At 42.6% G+C, this 19,209-nt stretch overlaps 1 protein-coding gene across 1 annotated transcript in view; it reads right to left on the bottom strand.

The window, feature by feature from the left end:
* LOC134910764 (uncharacterized) overlaps positions 1-19,209 on the bottom strand; it is a 65,749-nt gene that overhangs the window by 38,569 nt on the left and 7,971 nt on the right. The window contains exons 4-6 of the mRNA XM_063919146.1: positions 16,603-16,733; positions 15,850-16,198; positions 13,048-13,263 (exon numbers count right to left, since the gene is read on the bottom strand). Of these exons, the coding sequence (XP_063775216.1) occupies positions 13,048-13,263; positions 15,850-16,198; positions 16,603-16,733 (696 nt within the window). The remainder of the gene's footprint in view (positions 1-13,047; positions 13,264-15,849; positions 16,199-16,602; positions 16,734-19,209) is intronic.

Consider the following 19,209-nt stretch of genomic DNA (forward strand, 5'->3'; position numbering starts at 1 on the left):
AGAGGAGGAGGTGGGGGTCCCAGGCAGTAGGGCCCACAGGGGGGTTTCCCCTATACCCCTGTGGGCCAGTCTGACACTGGGCCCAGGGGAGTGTGGGGTATATATTAGATGGTGCATACCTCCTAACATGACCCATTTCAGGAGGGACAAAATGCTCTCTACCAGGACTTCCCTATTATTACCTGTATTTGACTTGCTTTACATCTGTTGATCTATCTTATATACATATGAAATACGTTGGTCTATTTGTTTGTCTGTCCGGCTATACATTTGGATACCCCTGCACCAATTGGGATGAAACCAACAGGTGGTCCAGTTGGGTCCTGGCAAGGTTTTAGGGAGGTTTGGGTCCCAGACAGACCTCATGGCAGAATCAGGGGAGGGGGGGGGGATGGGGCAGAACTTTGACCCTGGGAGACTGTTCTGGACATTCCACTAGATGGATTTGGAAGGAAACTTCACAAAGTGATAACATTGGATCTCAGAAGACATACTTGAGGGTTGGTGTACGCTGGTCAGAATTTTGACCCGGGGAACCTGTTTTGGGCCTGCCACTGAATGGATTTGGAAGGAAACTTCACAGAGTGGTAACATTGGATCCCAGAAGGCATACTAGGGGGTTGGGTCCCAATTGTACCTCCCTTTGGTGTATGCTGGCCAGAACTTAGACCTAGGGAACCTGTTCTGGACTTGCCACTGGATGGATTTTGATGAAAACTTCACAAAGTAATAACATTGGATCCCAGAAGACATACTTGGGGGGTTGGTGTATGCTGGCCAGAACTTTGACCTGGGGAGCCTGTTATGGACCTGCCACCAGATGGATTTGGATGAAAACTTCAATGAGTGGTAACATTAGATCCCAGAAGATATACTAGGAGGTTGGGGTCCCGATTGGACCTCCCGCTGATGTACGCTGGTCGGAACTTTCACTCAGGGAGCCTGTTCTGGGCCTGCCACTGGATGGAGTTGGGTGAAAACTTTAATGAACTGAAATAACTGACAAATAACCATAAATCATGAACTAAAATAACCGACAGAAATGTTGTGTATCCAAAAGCCTTGAAATAATAACATTGAGAAACAGAAGGAAATCATAAAACCCAAAGTGATTATAAAACTGAACAGAATGAAATGCTGGGGATCAGGACTACGGGTGACACCCGAAAACCAAAAACGACACTGGGAAGCCACCTCATGGGTGTGTTGAAAAAGCTACTAAACAACTATTTATTTTAAAAATCTTGACAGTTGCATCCAAATTAATAAATGAAAAATTTAAACATGGGCAACGCCGGGTACTTCAGCTACTTAATTGATAAGGAAGGTATTTCAACACAGGTGAAGTCCAGGTAGAGAGCATGTCATCACTCCTGAAATGGGTCATATTGGGAGGTGTAAATTGTGTACTATATGTTAGATTTAAACTAATAGTTTATTGATGCACCCCTCCTTAATCTGGCTATGGCTGCAGTATCCTGTGGGAAGGGAGGAGGAGGATGAAGGCGCACTCTATTGCTTAATCCATCCACTTTCAGAGCTATATTGACCACCGTCTTTTTGTGCAGAGAACATATTGGCTGTTTTTGCATGTACCATGACACAGGGCAGCATTACTGTATTTATACTGTATACTGAAACTTATTAGTGACAGTTTTTTTTCCTTTGATACTAAATGAAATGAGACCCATAATGATCATATATCGCACTTAGGGCCTAATTCAGCATGAGTTGTAGTTTTGCGAGAAATCGCAAAACTACAGCTCATGGTGGTCATTCCGAGTTGGTCGCTCGCTAGCATTTTTTTGCTGCCATGCAAACACTAAGCTGCTGCCCTCTTGGAGTGTATATTAGCTTTGCAATAGTGCGATTGCTTCCATCACAGAATGGCTACAAAAAAAAATTGTGCATTTTTAAAGTAGCTCCAGACCTACTCAGCACTTACGATCACTTCAGACCATTCAGTACCAGATTTAACATCACAAACACGCCCTGCGTTCGCCCAGCCATGCCTACATTTTTCCAAACACTCTCTGAAAACGGTCAATTAACACCCAGAAACGCCCACTTCCTGTCAATCACTCTATGGCGGCCATTGCGACTGAAAAGCATCGCTAGACCTTGTGTGAAACTAATATGTAAAAGAGAAATAGAAAGAGTGCGCTGTCAAAAAGCTGCTGGTGTAGGGGGTGGTAATTCCCCAAAAGGATATATACAATCAATATACAATCAACTCTCCAATAATAATTTCTATGGATACAATTCCAGAGGGAGTCCTAGCCGGGGTATGAACTAACACTTATTGAGGAGATATGTGGATGTGTCATTTTTTATGATCATTTAACTTCTAATCATGTTGTATAGGCATCTGTGATTTTAAGATATTATTCTTATTAAATTTATTATACATATTTTTTCAACATAACCTACCGTCCTGGATTTGTTCTAACTAGAGTATTACTTATACTTTATACAACTTAGCGCTGGTGATCACTATTTTTCTTGTGTGAAACTACATCGGCCGTTGTGAAAGTACGTTGCACGTGCACATTGCGCCGTATGCGCAGAAGTGCCATTTTTTTGCATCATCACTGCGCAGCAAACATTTTCAGCTAGCGATCAACTCAGAATGACCCCCATATCTCTAGCATGAAGGGGGGCACCCAGCACAGTGCAGGCCTCCCCACATGTCGGGTCCTCCCCCCTGGTGAAATGCAAGAGCATCGCTGTACAGATACGCGCTTGCATCTTAATGGTTGCCCCTTGCCTACACAGTGTAGCTGCAGCCATGTTTTCGTGTGATGTCATGCAGCCAGCATGGCCCACCCTAGACATGGCCCGGAATTTAGATTGCGATCACATTCATGTGCAGAAGTGCGGAAATCGCCATATAGCAATTTCTGTACTTCTCCGTACCGTGCTGAATTGGCCCCTTAATTGTAATTATACTGTAAATTTAATATGAGTTTCTGTATTAGCCTAAGGACATACTTATCACCAACATATGATGTCAGAGGGAGCATCTTACTCTTTGGGAACGCTATCTCTTACCTGCTAACACTCCTCCAATAGTGAGCACAGCAGTAGAAAAACATAAAGAATAAATACATTTTTGGGTAGTCCCACAGAATCTCGGGTCTGTATAGAGGGTCGAGGCCGATATGACATGATTAATGTCATTTTAGCCCCATCACCTCCATGCAGACCAATGACTCACTTCAATATGCCTCAACAGGGTGGGACGTAATGATGTGAAGAGCCCGGCCCCACCCCTGAAGTGTTCCTCTGCAGAGAGGAGCTTTACATGCAGAACCCATGAACACGTAACACAGAGGCTTCCATTTGCAGAAGATACAGAGACCATGAACTAAATACAGTTTATTCTTAGATTTGCAGAAGATATGAAAACCACAGAGGTGAGGCAGCCATTTTGGGCCACCAGTTACAAGAGTGGTTCATCTTACCCACATGTTGGGTACACTACATAAAGTATTGTAGACCACACTACAGGCAATGTCTGGAAGAGATGACACATTATGGGGGGCAGGGGGGTGGGGCTAGAGAAAACTAAAGAAAGATACACAATCATAACAAAATCATCAGAACAATGCATTCTTCATCCTACCTACTGTAAAACAGAATATAGAAAAATTAACCAAGCGCTCTATCTCTCCAATTATTGTGTAGCCAGTAATATAGGGCTACTCAACCCTATTGGATAGATACTCATTTATTTTGTCTGGCCAGACAGTTCAAATACTTGTATTTACTTGTATTTGAACTGTCTGGCCAGACAAAATAAATATTACATTGAATTATCACAGCGGATTTCACATGAACTAAAGGACTGGTAAACGGATTGTTTGTTGGCCTCTGGCTTTTTTTCTTATATCATAAACACAGTGACCTATATCAGTTGCATTAAGGAGACTGACGCAAAATACATTGTTGTGCTTGTATCCAAGTGAACCATAAATAAGTGAGCTCAGAAGAAATTGTTGCCATATTGAGTACCGCTAGACAGAGATTTTGCTACATTGTACTGTATGTTTTTTTTAATGATTGTATGTTATGAAGCTGTGAAAAACCGTCCGGTGGTTATGATTCATTGACATATTCTTATATGTTTCAATACATTTTTGATATCCATTTTGTGTGCGCTGTAATACCAGTTTTTTCTTTTGATACTGTAATACAGATGAGGCAGCCATCTTGGACACACTGAATAGGTTACAGTGAGCATTGCGGATAATACGCGGATATGTGAAACATGTGGTGGTGATGTGGAATAGACGGCAATACAGGATACTCATGTTGTCATTGCATGAAGGCTTTGTTCATTCTACCAAAGTACTAGGTGAGAGGCAGCCATCTTGGGCTCACTACATGGGTTACATTGTGTAAGCAAGACAGTAATAAGACGTACAAGTGTAAAAGTATAAAGCAACTAACGAGACCACATGCTGTGTAACATGTAACATGCCCAGCCTTACATACAGTTGCATGGTGCTAGTTGATGCAAGAAGAGTCCGTAGTTGTTTTATCCCTGATTTTGTTGTACCCGGCCCAAACTATAACCCTTGTGCTGATTAGCTAGGGAAGCATGGCCAGGCTGTGTGTTCCTTTATCTATTTATATGCTTATCATGGGAAAATGAGATTGTAGAATGAATGACGGTATGATGTGTGGTAAGAGTCACATAGTGGCATGTGATGGTTCTACATGCAATGCAGCAAGACAATACATTATATTATAACAGGGATAATTGTAATTCATTTATGGTTAATGGTTAAACTCATTATCAGTCAGGCGTCAACTTAGTGATTGCAGCGAGATCCTTAGGGCACTTACCATCATTATTATAAGCAGGGCTGCCATCAGAAATTATGGGGCCCGGGACTGACAAAATAGACAGGGACCCTCCCACCCAAAAAAAAAAAAAAAGATTCTGCTGCACTGCTCCACCCCTGTGTGATGTCATACATTGTGACATTATATATAGGTGGAGTATTGCGGACCTACAGGAATGGTTCTCAGAGAGCTGATGTGCAGATAAGGCTCGTTTTAAGAAGTCCTCCCTGTGTATCAGCCTGCTGTTGATTCACAGACTGGTGCAGCTCTACAGTTATTGATGGTAGGAGCCAGGGGTGGGCCCCTCTCTCTGTATGGGCCTGGGACACTAGTCCCCACAGCCCCCCCCTCCCCCACCCCCCTGATGGCTGCTCTGATTACAAGTATATAAACATCATAAAAAAGGTAGGGGAGAAAAATATGTCCAAAAGATTGGGACAACCAGATTAAGTTCCAGAGCAATATTTGTGGGCCAATAATAGGCCCCTCTGGGAATTATGTAATTACTCCTAGGAGAGCACTAGAGGTTACATAGCATAAACAAAGCAATCATTATTTGTCTAGGAAAAACACAAGAGACAGAAACTTGGTACTGAATGAATCTGGCTCCTGGTTAGATCATTAATTAGGAGAAAAAAGTAAAAAACGAAACACACAGGCCCATATTTATCAAGCATTAGATAGGAGCTGATTGGTTGGTACTTTTTCTCTAACTGCCATGTTACAGGCTGGGTTTGAAAAATGACAGTTAGAAGTAGAGATGAGCGCCTGAAATTTTTCGGGTTTTGTGTTTTGGTTTTGGGTTCGGTTCCGCGGCCGTGTTTTGGGTTCGACCGCGTTTTGGCAAAACCTCACCGAATTTTTTTTGTCGGATTCGGGTGTGTTTTGGATTCGGGTGTTTTTTTCAAAAAACACTAAAAAACAGCTTAAATCATAGAATTTGGGGGTCATTTTGATCCCAAAGTATTATTAACCTCAAAAACCATAATTTACACTCATTTTCAGTCTATTCTGAATACCTCACACCTCACAATATTATTTTTAGTCCTAAAATTTGCACCGAGGTCGCTGTGTGAGTAAGATAAGCTACCCTAGTGGCCGACACAAACACCGGGCCCATCTAGGAGTGGCACTGCAGTGTCACGCAGGATGTCCCTTCCAAAAAACCCTCCCCAAACAGCACATGACGCAAAGAAAAAAAGAGGCGCAATGAGGTAGCTGTGTGAGTAAGATTAGCGACCCTAGTGGCCGACACAAACACCGGGCCCATCTAGGAGTGGCACTGCAGTGTCACGCAGGATGGCCCTTCCAAAAAACCCTCCCCAAACAGCACATGACGCAAAGAAAAAAAGAGGCGCAATGAGGTAGCTGTGTGAGTAAGATTAGCGACCCTAGTGGCCGACACAAACACCGGGCCCATCTAGGAGTGGCACTGCAGTGTCACGCAGGATGGCCCTTCCAAAAAACCCTCCCCAAACAGCACATGACGCAAAGAAAAAAAGAGGCGCAATGAGGTAGCTGTGTGAGTAAGATTAGCGACCCTAGTGGCCGACACAAACACCGGGCCCATCTAGGAGTGGCACTGCAGTGTCACGCAGGATGTCCCTTCCAAAAAACCCTCCCCAAACAGCACATGACGCAAAGAAAAAAAGAGGCGCAATGAGGTAGCTGTGTGAGTAAGATTAGCGACCCTAGTGGCCGACACAAACACCGGGCCCATCTAGGAGTGGCACTGCAGTGTCACGCAGGATGTCCCTTCCAAAAAACCCTCCCCAAACAGCACATGACGCAAAGAAAAAAAGAGGCGCAAAGAGGTAGCTGTGTGAGTAAGATTAGCGACCCTAGTGGCCGACACAAACACCGGGCCCATCTAGGAGTGGCACTGCAGTGTCACGCAGGATGTCCCTTCCAAAAAACCCTCCCCAAACAGCACATGACGCAAAGAAAAAAAGAGGCGCAATGAGGTAGCTGACTGTGTGAGTAAGATTAGCGACCCTAGTGGCCGACACAAACACCGGGCCCATCTAGGAGTGGCACTGCAGTGTCACGCAGGATGTCCCTTCCAAAAAACCCTCCCCAATCAGCACATGATGCAAAGAAAAAGAAAAGAAAAAAGAGGTGCAAGATGGAATTGTCCTTGGGCCCTCCCACCCACCCTTATGTTGTGTAAACAAAACAGGACATGCACACTTTAACCAACCCATCATTTCAGTGACAGGGTCTGCCACACGACTGTGACTGATATGACGGGTTGGTTTGGACCCCCCCAAAAAAGAAGCAATTAATCTCTCCTTGCACAAACTGGCTCTACAGAGGCAAGATGTCCACCTCATCTTCACCCTCCGATATATCACCGTGTACATCCCCCTCCTCACAGATTATCAATTCGTCCCCACTGGAATCCACCATCTCAGCTCCCTGTGTACTTTGTGGAGGCAATTGCTGCTGGTCAATGTCTCCGCGGAGGAATTGATTATAATTCATTTTAATGAACATCATCTTCTCCACATTTTCTGGATGTAACCTCGTACGCCGATTGCTGACAAGGTGAGCGGCGGCACTAAACACTCTTTCGGAGTACACACTTGTGGGAGGGCAACTTAGGTAGAATAAAGCCAGTTTGTGCAAGGGCCTCCAAATTGCCTCTTTTTCCTGCCAGTATAAGTACGGACTGTGTGACGTGCCTACTTGGATGCGGTCACTCATATAATCCTCCACCATTCTATCAATGTTGAGAGAATCATATGCAGTGACAGTAGACGACATGTCCATAATCGTTGTCAGGTCCTTCAGTCCGGACCAGATGTCAGCATCAGCAGTCGCTCCAGACTGCCCTGCATCACCGCCAGCGGGTGGGCTCGGAATTCTGAGCCTTTTCCTCGCACCCCCAGTTGCGGGAGAATGTGAAGGAGGAGATGTTGACAGGTCGCGTTCCGCTTGACTTGACAATTTTGTCACCAGCAGGTCTTTCAACCCCAGCAGACCTGTGTCTGCCGGAAAGAGAGATCCAAGGTAGGCTTTAAATCTAGGATCGAGCACGGTGGCCAAAATGTAGTGCTCTGATTTCAACAGATTGACCACCCGTGAATCCTTGTTAAGCGAATTAAGGGCTGCATCCACAAGTCCCACATGCCTAGCGGAATCGCTCCCTTTTAGCTCCTTCTTCAATGCCTCCAGCTTCTTCTGCAAAAGCCTGATGAGGGGAATGACCTGACTCAGGCTGGCAGTGTCTGAACTGACTTCACGTGTGGCAAGTTCAAAGGGCATCAGAACCGTGCACAACGTTGAAATCATTCTCCACTGCACTTGAGACAGGTGCATTCCACCTACTATATCGTGCTCAATTGTATAGGCTTGAATGGCCTTTTGCTGCTCCTCCAACCTCTGAAGCATATAGAGGGTTGAATTCCACCTCGTTACCACTTCTTGCTTCAGATGATGGCAGGGCAGGTTCAGTAGTTTTTGGTGGTGCTCCAGTCTTCTGTACGTGGTGCCTGTACGCCGAAAGTGTCCCGCAATTTTTCTGGCCACCGACAGCATCTCTTGCACGCCCCTGTCGTTTTTTAAAAAATTCTGCACCACCAAATTCAAGGTATGTGCAAAACATGGGACGTGCTGGAATTTGCCCATATTTAATGCACACACAATATTGCTGGCGTTGTCCGATGCCACAAATCCACAGGAGAGTCCAATTGGGGTAAGCCATTCCGCGATGATCTTCCTCAGTTGCCGTAAGAGGTTTTCAGCTGTGTGCGTATTCTGGAAAGCGGTGATACAAAGCGTAGCCTGCCTAGGAAAGAGTTGGCGTTTGCGAGATGCTGCTACTGGTGCCGCCGCTGCTGTTCTTGCGGCGGGAGTCCATACATCTACCCAGTGGGCTGTCACAGTCATATAGTCCTGACCCTGCCCTGCTCCACTTGTCCACATGTCCGTGGTTAAGTGGACATTGGGTACAACTGCATTTTTTAGGAGACTGGTGAGTCTTTTTCTGACGTCCGTGTACATTCTCGGTATCGCCTGCCTAGAGAAGTGGAACCTAGATGGTATTTGGTAACGGGGGCACACTGCCTCAATAAATTGTCTAGTTCCCTGTGAACTAACGGCGGATACCGGACGCACGTCTAACACCAACATAGTTGTCAAGGACTCAGTTATCCGCTTTGCAGTAGGATGACTGCTGTGATATTTCATCTTCCTCGCAAAGGACTGTTGAACAGTCAATTGCTTACTGGAAGTAGTACAAGTGGGCTTACGACTTCCCCTCTGGGATGACCATCGACTCCCAGCGGCAACAACAGCAGCGCCAGCAGCAGTAGGCGTTACACGCAAGGATGCATCGGAGGAATCCCAGGCAGGAGAGGACTCGTCAGAATTGCCAGTGACATGGCCTGCAGGACTATTGGCATTCCTGGGGAAGGAGGAAATTGACACTGAGGGAGTTGGTGGGGTGGTTTGCGTGAGCTTGGTTACAAGAGGAAGGGATTTACTGGTCAGTGGACTGCTTCCGCTGTCACCCAAAGTTTTTGAACTTGTCACTGACTTATTATGAATGCGCTGCAGGTGACGTATAAGGGAGGATGTTCCGAGGTGGTTAACGTCCTTACCCCTACTTATTACAGCTTGACAAAGGGAACACACGGCTTGACACCTGTTGTCCGCATTTCTTGTGAAATACCTCCACACCGAAGAGCTGATTTTTTTGGTATTTTCACCTGGCATGTCAACGGCCATATTCCTCCCACGGACAACAGGTGTCTCCCCGGGTGCCTGACTTAAACAAACCACCTCACCATCAGAATCCTCCTGGTCAATTTCCTCCCCAGCGCCAGCAACACCCATATCCTCCTCATCCTGGTGTACTTCAACACTGACATCTTCAATCTGACTATCAGGAACTGGACTGCGGGTGCTCCTTCCAGCACTTGCAGGGGGCGTGCAAATGGTGGAAGGCGCATGCTCTTCACGTCCAGTGTTGGGAAGGTCAGGCATCGCAACCGACACAATTGGACTCTCCTTGTGGATTTGGGATTTCAAAGAACGCACAGTTCTTTGCGGTGCTTTTGCCAGCTTGAGTCTTTTCAGTTTTCTAGCGAGAGGCTGAGTGCTTCCATCCTCATGTGAAGCTGAACCACTAGCCATGAACATAGGCCAGGGCCTCAGCCGTTCCTTGCCACTCCGTGTGGTAAATGGCATATTGGCAAGTTTACGCTTCTCCTCCGACAATTTTATTTTAGGTTTTGGAGTCCTTTTTTTACTGATATTTGGTGTTTTGGTTTTGACATGCTCTGTACTATGCCATTGGGCAGCGGCCTTGGCAGACGACGTTGCTGGCATTTCATCGTCTCGGCCATGACTAGTGGCAGCAGCTTCAGCACGAGGTGGAAGTGGATCTTGATCTTTCCCTAATTTTGGAACCTCAACATTTTTGTTCTCCATATTTTAATAGGCACAACTAAAAGGCACCTCAGGTAAACAATGGAGATGGATGGATTGGATACTAGTATACAATTATGGACGGGCTGCCGAGTGCCGACACAGAGGTAGCCACAGCCATGAACTACCGCACTGTACTGTGTCTGCTGCTAATATATAGACTGGTTGATAAAGAGATAGTATACTCGTAACTAGTATGTATGTATAAAGAAAGAAAAAAAAACCACGGTTAGGTGGTATATACAATTATGGACGGGCTGCCGAGTGCCGACACAGAGGTAGCCACAGCCGTGAACTACCGCACTGTACTGTGTCTGCTGCTAATATATAGACTGGTTGATAAAGAGATAGTATACTCGTAACTAGTATGTATGTATAAAGAAAGAAAAAAAAACCACGGTTAGGTGGTATATACAATTATGGACGGGCTGCCGAGTGCCGACACAGAGGTAGCCACAGCCGTGAACTACCGCACTGTACTGTGTCTGCTGCTAATATATAGACTGGTTGATAAAGAGATAGTATACTCGTAACTAGTATGTATGTATAAAGAAAGAAAAAAAAACCACGGTTAGGTGGTATATACAATTATGGACGGGCTGCCGAGTGCCGACACAGAGGTAGCCACAGCCGTGAACTACCGCACTGTACTGTGTCTGCTGCTAATATATAGACTGGTTGATAAAGAGATAGTATACTCGTAACTAGTATGTATGTATAAAGAAAGAAAAAAAAACCACGGTTAGGTGGTATATACAATTATGGACGGGCTGCCGAGTGCCGACACAGAGGTAGCCACAGCCGTGAACTACCGCACTGTACTGTGTCTGCTGCTAATATATAGACTGGTTGATAAAGAGATAGTATACTCGTAACTAGTATGTATGTATAAAGAAAGAAAAAAAAACCACGGTTAGGTGGTATATACAATTATGGACGGGCTGCCGAGTGCCGACACAGAGGTAGCCACAGCCGTGAACTACCGCACTGTACTGTGTCTGCTGCTAATATAGACTGGTTGATAAAGAGATAGTATACTCGTAACTAGTATGTATGTATAAAGAAAGAAAAAAAAACCACGGTTAGGTGGTATATACAATTATGGACGGGCTGCCGAGTGCCGACACAGAGGTAGCCACAGCCGTGAACTACCGCACTGTACTGTGTCTGCTGCTAATATATAGACTGGTTGATAAAGAGATAGTATACTCGTAACTAGTATGTATGTATAAAGAAAGAAAAAAAAACCACGGTTAGGTGGTATATACAATTATGGACGGGCTGCCGAGTGCCGACGCAGAGGTAGCCACAGCCGTGAACTACCGCACTGTACTGTGTCTGCTGCTAATATATAGACTGGTTGATAAAGAGATAGTATACTCGTAACTAGTATGTATGTATAAAGAAAGAAAAAAAAACCACGGTTAGGTGGTATATACAATTATGGACGGGCTGCCGAGTGCCGACACAGAGGTAGCCACAGCCGTGAACTACCGCACTGTACTGTGTCTGCTGCTAATATAGACTGGTTGATAAAGAGATAGTATACTACTAATATTATATATACTGGTGGTCAGGTCACTGGTCACTAGTCACACTGGCAGTGGCACTCCTGCAGCAAAAGTGTGCACTGTTTAATTTTAATATAATATTATGTACTCCTGGCTCCTGCTATAACCTATAACTGGCACTGCAGTAGTGCTCCCCAGTCTCCCCCACAATTATAAGCTGTGTGAGCTGAGCAGTCAGACAGATATATAATATATATAGATGATGCAGCACACTGGCCTGAGCCTGAGCAGTGCACACAGATATGGTATGTGACTGACTGAGTCACTGTGTGTATCGCTTTTTTCAGGCAGAGAACGGATATATTAAATAAACTGCACTGTGTGTCTGGTGGTCACTCACTATATAATATATTATGTACTCCTGGCTCCTGCTATAACCTATAACTGGCACTGCAGTAGTGCTCCCCAGTCTCCCCCACAATTATAAGCTGTGTGAGCTTAGCAGTCAGACAGATATATATAATATTATATATAGATAATAGATGATGCAGCACACTGGCCTGAGCCTGAGCAGTGCACACAGATATGGTATGTGACTGAGTCACTGTGTGCTGTGTATCGCTTTTTTCAGGCAGAGAACGGATTATAAATAAAACTGGTGGTCACTGGTCACTATCAGCAAAACTCTGCACTGTAACACTACTGAGTACTCCTAATGCTCCCCAAAATTAGTAAATCAAGTGTCTCTCTAATCTATTCTAAACGGAGAGGACGCCAGCCACGTCCTCTCCCTATCAATCTCAATGCACGTGTGAAAATGGCGGCGACGCGCGGCTCCTTATATAGAATCCGAGTCTCGCGATAGAATCCGAGCCTCGCGAGAATCCGACAGCGTCATGATGACGTTCGGGCGCGCTCGGGTTAACCGAGCAAGGCGGGAAGATCCGAGTCGCTCGGACCCGTGAAAAAAAACATGAAGTTCTGGCGGGTTCGGATTCAGAGAAACCGAACCCGCTCATCTCTAGTTAGAAGCTGATTGATTGGCACTTTATCACTGTGCAATATATCACTCTCCAAGGCTTGATAAATCTGGGAGATTCCTAGAAAAACAAAGAAAGAAAATAATGATAAATGTTTCATTTCAGCGCTACAAAGCCCAATGCACATTCCAAAATGAATTATAAAAATAATAATAATAAAATCAAATTTGTCAGATATTACATTGTTATACTAAATAATAAATAAAAGTCACCTCATTGATGCCATTCTTCCACACAATTTTGTTCGGCTGAATATAAATCTGGTGATTGTCATCCACGTTCCTTGTACGTCCAACGTGTACTACAAACAAGGAGCCATTTTTGAAAGCTAGCCAATTTACAATTTTATACGGGGTGACAAAATCTCCATTTTTATTAAAAACCAGATCCCCGTCCACACGTCTCTCATCCCGCACATAGCGATGTAGCTGCAAAATACAAACAATATTTTATAACTTTACCGATTTATTATTTAATATTTGCCTATTTATCATTTAATATTTGTATGTATCCCCCAAAAACATATGTTTTAGGAATAAGGCTCTCCCAGATTTACCCCTCCATTTCCTACCACAAAAGGGAACCCTATAAGTTTCTATGGGGGCTGCTATGCAGTTGAATTTACAGAGGCTTAGTCCTGAATATGGTGTTAGCCTTTAGTAGCCTATGGGCTACTGTACCGGGATTCCTTACCAGGGCACTGATCTCAACATCATGGAGCCCGTCAGGGATTACATGAAGAGACAGAAGGATTTGAGCAAGCTATAGCCACAAAAGATCTGCGATTAGTTTTTCAAGAGGTTTAGAACAACCTCCCTGCTGTGTTCCTTCAACAACTCTGTGCAAGTGTACCTAGAAGAATTGATGCTGTTGTGAAGGCAAAGGGTGGTCATACCAAATATTAATCTGATTTAGAGTTCTCCTCTGTTTATTCAATGTGCATTTTGTTAATTGATCAAAATAAACTATTAGCACTTCGATTTTTCAAATAATTCTTACCTTACAGCATTTTTCCATACCTGCCTAAAACTTTTGCACAGCACTGTTGATCTATCTATCTATTTATCCACCTATCATCTCTCTCTCTCTCTGTCTATATATATATGTATATATATATATATATATATATAGAGAGAGAGAGAGAGAGAGAAGAGAAAGTGTTGAAAATAGATGAAATTAACATTACACCAATAATAAATTCAATTAATTATATAATATCAAGCTTGCAGAAGTCATACCCGTATACAACTGAATGTTGGGAGCCGGTTATATATTAGATAGAAGCATGTCAATACAAAAAGGCTCCACCAGGGGCTCTGTACACATGTGAAACCAGCATACCATCTATAGCAAGAAAAACTTTTAATCCAGAATAAATATCACAGAATAGTGTTAGCAGCCTTTGCAATGGGATCGGTATGAAATACCTTCAATCAAAATCCAGACGGTCGAAATCCCGACAGCAATTGACCGACGGTCAATACCTTGACAAGGTCAAAATCTTGACATGGACAAAATACCGACATTTAAAATACCGACAAGGTCAAAAAACCGACATGTAAAATGCCGACAGGTCAAAATCCCGACATGGACAAAATACAGACATTTAAAATACCGACAAGGTCAAAGTACTGACATGTAAAATGCCGACAGGTCAAATTAGCGACATGCATTTTCATTGTTTTGTGTATATGTCGACATAGGTCGACATAGACACCATATAAGTGTACTGCGTACCCTCGCATGGCTCGCTGCGCTCGCCATGCTTCGGGCACGGTACCTCACTGCACTCGGCACACTATTATATTCCCCCTCCAGGTCCACTGGGAGGGTAAAAGTATGAACAAGCCGGTTTCAATGATAAAATCATGAAAAAATAATGTCAGCATTTTGACCTGTCGCTATTTTACATGTCGGTATTTTGTCCATGTCGGAATTTTGACCTTGTCGGGATTTTGACCGTCGGTCAATTGCTTTCGGGATTTCGACCATCGGGATTTTGATTGGAGGTAAATTGACTGCATCCCTTTGCAATGGCAAATCATTCAAAATAGCAAAATAGCATAATGGCAATCAATGACCAGGACTAAGCATAGTCATCCATCCTTAATAGTCTTAGTCCAACGGTACTGTTTTGGTGTATCACCACCTTCCCCATGAACTGCTTAATTACACTGCCAGCAAAGAGCTCATACATAGCACAACTCCATTGTCATTAAAACTCACACCTGGGTCAAATACAATTGCAGACAATAAACAACAAGCCACAATCGGAAAAAGAAAAAGGTTTAACACCAATCAAAAAACACAGAAATACCATAAAAGAACATCTGCCTGTCTACCACAAAACAGGGAAGTAAGGTGGGTTCCCTAGCCAGATCAACCAACTCGCAAAAGTGACGCTGCAGCCACAGACACCCACCAGGTGGATGGAACCAAAAGCAGCCTCCGCAAAACAGAGACCTGCACACAGGTTCCCCCACCATGGAGTGACGCGGCTGCAGCCTCCCTACACCGAAGAATTCGCAAACAATCAAAATATAACAAATAAATCATGCGCCCATATGCAAAAGGTTGAGGATGTTTAAAATCAGAAATATCATATAAAAATTATACTAAAAGCCACTGGAATAAACATCAGTGGCAAAAAAAGCTAATATTCATTAGTTAAAAAGCACTACTTATACGATGCAAAAAATACAGCAATACTACATTAGCACTTGTTAACTACATAGAGACAAGCTGTTGATGCAAAGGTAAAGACCATATTAGGGAAAAACATCACACATTACATTAATCCATAACCATGAAAAGCCCTATCTAGCTTAATTCCTGGAAAGCCAAAAATAAAATAAAAAATGACATACATATATATATATATATATATATATATATATATGTGAGTAGTAAAAAAGAAAGACCCAAAACTGCATCAGACTTTATTATCTGCCAGTGTTTGCAAAAAGCAGTCATAGTCAACTCTGATGCAATGTAATAGGTGCTGGAAAACATACTGTAATCCTTGTAGAATCATCAGTCTTTGTTTTTGGACTCATCAAGTCCTCACTGTTGAGACTAAGATATTCCTGATTAGCACCTTGTTCCTCTTTGAGATCATATCCTTGTCCAACAAATTTCATCCCTATGGTGTCTAGAGCCCCTGGGAGTTTACTTCTATCAAAAGTTATTTGTGCTGCCTTTAAATGTTGGGAGAAGGGGAGATCCCTCTTCATGGGTTGTGGATGAAAACTTGATGAAAGCAGGAGAGTGTTCTTATCCATAGGCTTTCTAAACAAACCAGTGGTAAACTGTCCATCAATTATTTTAATGGTAATATCCAAAAAGTCAAATTCAGAAGGGTTGCTGTTACAAGAAAATATAATGGAACCAGGAATATTGTTTAGATGTTCTTCAAACTCAGTGAGTGTCTCAATGTCACAGTCCATGATAAAAATAAATTAACAATTAATTGAATAAAAAATGCAATATACTGTGAAAAATTGCTAATTGGTATAATATGTGTCTGCTCATAGTTGTACATAAAGGGATTTGCATATGGTGGAGACATATTGGACCCCATTACGGTTCCTTTCAGTTGCAAATTAAAGAATTGTATTTTATGAAGTATACTCTCCATGAGCAAAACTAGAAATTTTATTGGTAGACCCATATAAATGGTCAGGCTGCAATGATCTCCCACACTACTTCAATACCTTCCAGGTGTTCAGTATTGGTGTAAAGCAGGCTGAAACCATGCATTCACTTACCGTGTCTGGTGGCACTGGTCTTGTGTGGTCTCCTGCTGGCTGGTGGTTTTGAGTGTTTCTGGCCAACCATTTCTCTCTTTGTTGGGTGGCTTCCTTCCCTGGCTGTGACAACTTTTGGCAGTTACAAGCACCTGGATTTAAAGGGCCATGAATGCCAAAACATGTACATTTTGGCAAAATTCTGTTCCCAGTTCCTTTCACTCCTTTGTCCTATTTCTGCTTTTTCCCTGTACCTAAGTTTTTTCATATGGTCCCGTCCCAGTCTGATAACTTTAGAACTGTACACTTCATGGTAAATTGCCATTTCCAGATCCATGCATATACCAAACACCGTACTTAAGAACCCAGATGGAATAATGTAACCTGTGTGTTGGGCCCACAGTAGTGCTGAGTGCCACATCATCCTTCATATTCTAACAGTACCTTAAATAAACAGATATTTACCACTAAACTATACTATGGTAATAGGGTCATAAAGGGAGATGCAGGCACCATACAGTACTCAGTGCAATGGACTGAAGAAGTGAGATAGCAGAAGGATTTAGGTAACACATAGTTAAGCCACAGCAATTACACTTCTACAGATTCAGGTGTCACTGTCCCAACAGCTATTCAGATTTTAGAATTTTTGTACATATGGAGAAGGATTTATGCTATTATTCTAAGGGTCCAACTCTAGTTTGTTTTTATTTCCTATTTCTAAATAGTTTCTACATAAGAAACTCTGTGCTCAGTCACTCTAGCCTTCTCAGCCATTTTTTGTTCTCTTTTTTTACTTTGTTAGGTGACTTCAGTGCTTATGTGTGTGTTGCATATGTGGTGGATACAATGAGTGAGGTAGAAACAATGTTATATTTGTAGCAACAGAAAGATACAGAAAAACAGGCTGAGTGGAATAAGAGATGGAGCTAGATAGAATTAAAGGAGGAAAAATGGTACATAAATGAAGTCAATAAAAAATAAAAATAAATAAGAATAAAAAATAAAACAAAAATAAAAAATAAAAATAGTAAAAATAAAACAAAATGCAAATCAAAAGAAACTATAAATAAAGAAAAATAGATGATGTTTACAATCTCCTTTCATGTAGTAATTGGGGTGAGGGGTTTTTGGCACAGTTTCACAGGATTTATGCAGTCCATAGAGGTTAAATGAAGGGACTTTCCCTACCTTTCCCTATAGTAATCCTCAGTGGCAGTGCAGCAGGGACGAGTCTCCGTCCTGGTGGGCACTGGTGGGAACCGAAGTAGTGTCCTTTGCCGCTGTGATTGAACGTGGTGGGGAGGATTCTCTGTCCCGGCGGATGCTGGCTGGAGCCACTGCAGTGTTCTTATGAGGTGCGACCGGGATGAGTCTCTGTCCAGGCTAGTGCCGCTACTGAGTCAGGCACTGGCTCTTTTAGCAGTGGGACAATGTGCGTCTCCTCTACTCCCTCTAAGCTCCAACGCGTTTCAAATCTCATAGGATTCTTTCTTAAGGAGTGGTTATCCTTTCCCCAGTGATAAACACATTGAAAATTCAGAGACAAAGTGGATACATAAACTTAAAACATTGGAACCAGATGGTCTAAACATCAATATAGAATTGAAAGCCTTTTTGTAACACAAAAGATAAGGAGCTTCATCATGAAGACCTAGTATTTAAACATCAAAACAAGATGAAATTAATGCACGAATACACATACTATTCTTAAGTGAATATATTTTCCTTCTTTCCTATATTTCCCACCCTCACTATTCATTTATATCTTCATTTTCAACTTTATTCTTATTATTTTTTATTCTCTATTTTTTCTCTTTCATATTTATTTTTATTTTATTATTTATTTGTATTGTCACTTGTTCATTTTCATTTATTTTTATTTTTATTCAAGCAGCTTGATAATGAACAAATCCCCTTTCATTTTAACAAACCACAACCGGAAAACATGGTTGCCACCAAAAAAGCAATTGAATTTTCCGTTTTTAAAACATTTTTAAATAAAGTTTTTTTCCAAACTTTTAGTTTAAAAAGCAACACTGGGGAAAGTATAACCACTCCTTGAGAAAGAATCCTATGAGATTTGAAACGCATTGGAGCTTAGAGGGAGTAGAGGAGACACACATTGTCCCACTGCTAAAAGAGCCGGAGCCAGCGTCCTCAGGGATGGACACTCATCCCTGCTGGACTACCACTGAGGATTACTATTGGGAAAGGTAGGGAAAGTCCCTTAATTGAACCTCTATGGACTGCATAAATCCCGTGAAACTGTGCCAAAACCCCCTCACCCCAATTACTACATGAAAGTAGCTTGTAAACATCATCCGTTTCCCTTTATTTATAGTTTCTTTTGATTTGCATTTTGTTTTATTTTTACTATTATTATTTTTATTTTTGTTTTATTTTTTATTTTTTATTCTTATTTATTTTTATTTTTTACTGACTTCATTTTTATACCTATTTTCCTCCTTTAATTCTATCTAGCTCCATCTCTTATTCCTCTCAGCCTGCTTTTCTGTATCTTTCTGTTGCTACAAAGATAACATTATTTCTACCTCACTCATAGTACATATACAACACACACAGAAGCGCTGAAGTCAACTAACAAATTCAAGAAATAACATCTTT

This window comes from Pseudophryne corroboree, chromosome 4 (assembly GCF_028390025.1).
Source record: "Pseudophryne corroboree isolate aPseCor3 chromosome 4, aPseCor3.hap2, whole genome shotgun sequence".
Classification (NCBI taxonomy): Eukaryota; Metazoa; Chordata; class Amphibia; order Anura; family Myobatrachidae; genus Pseudophryne; species Pseudophryne corroboree.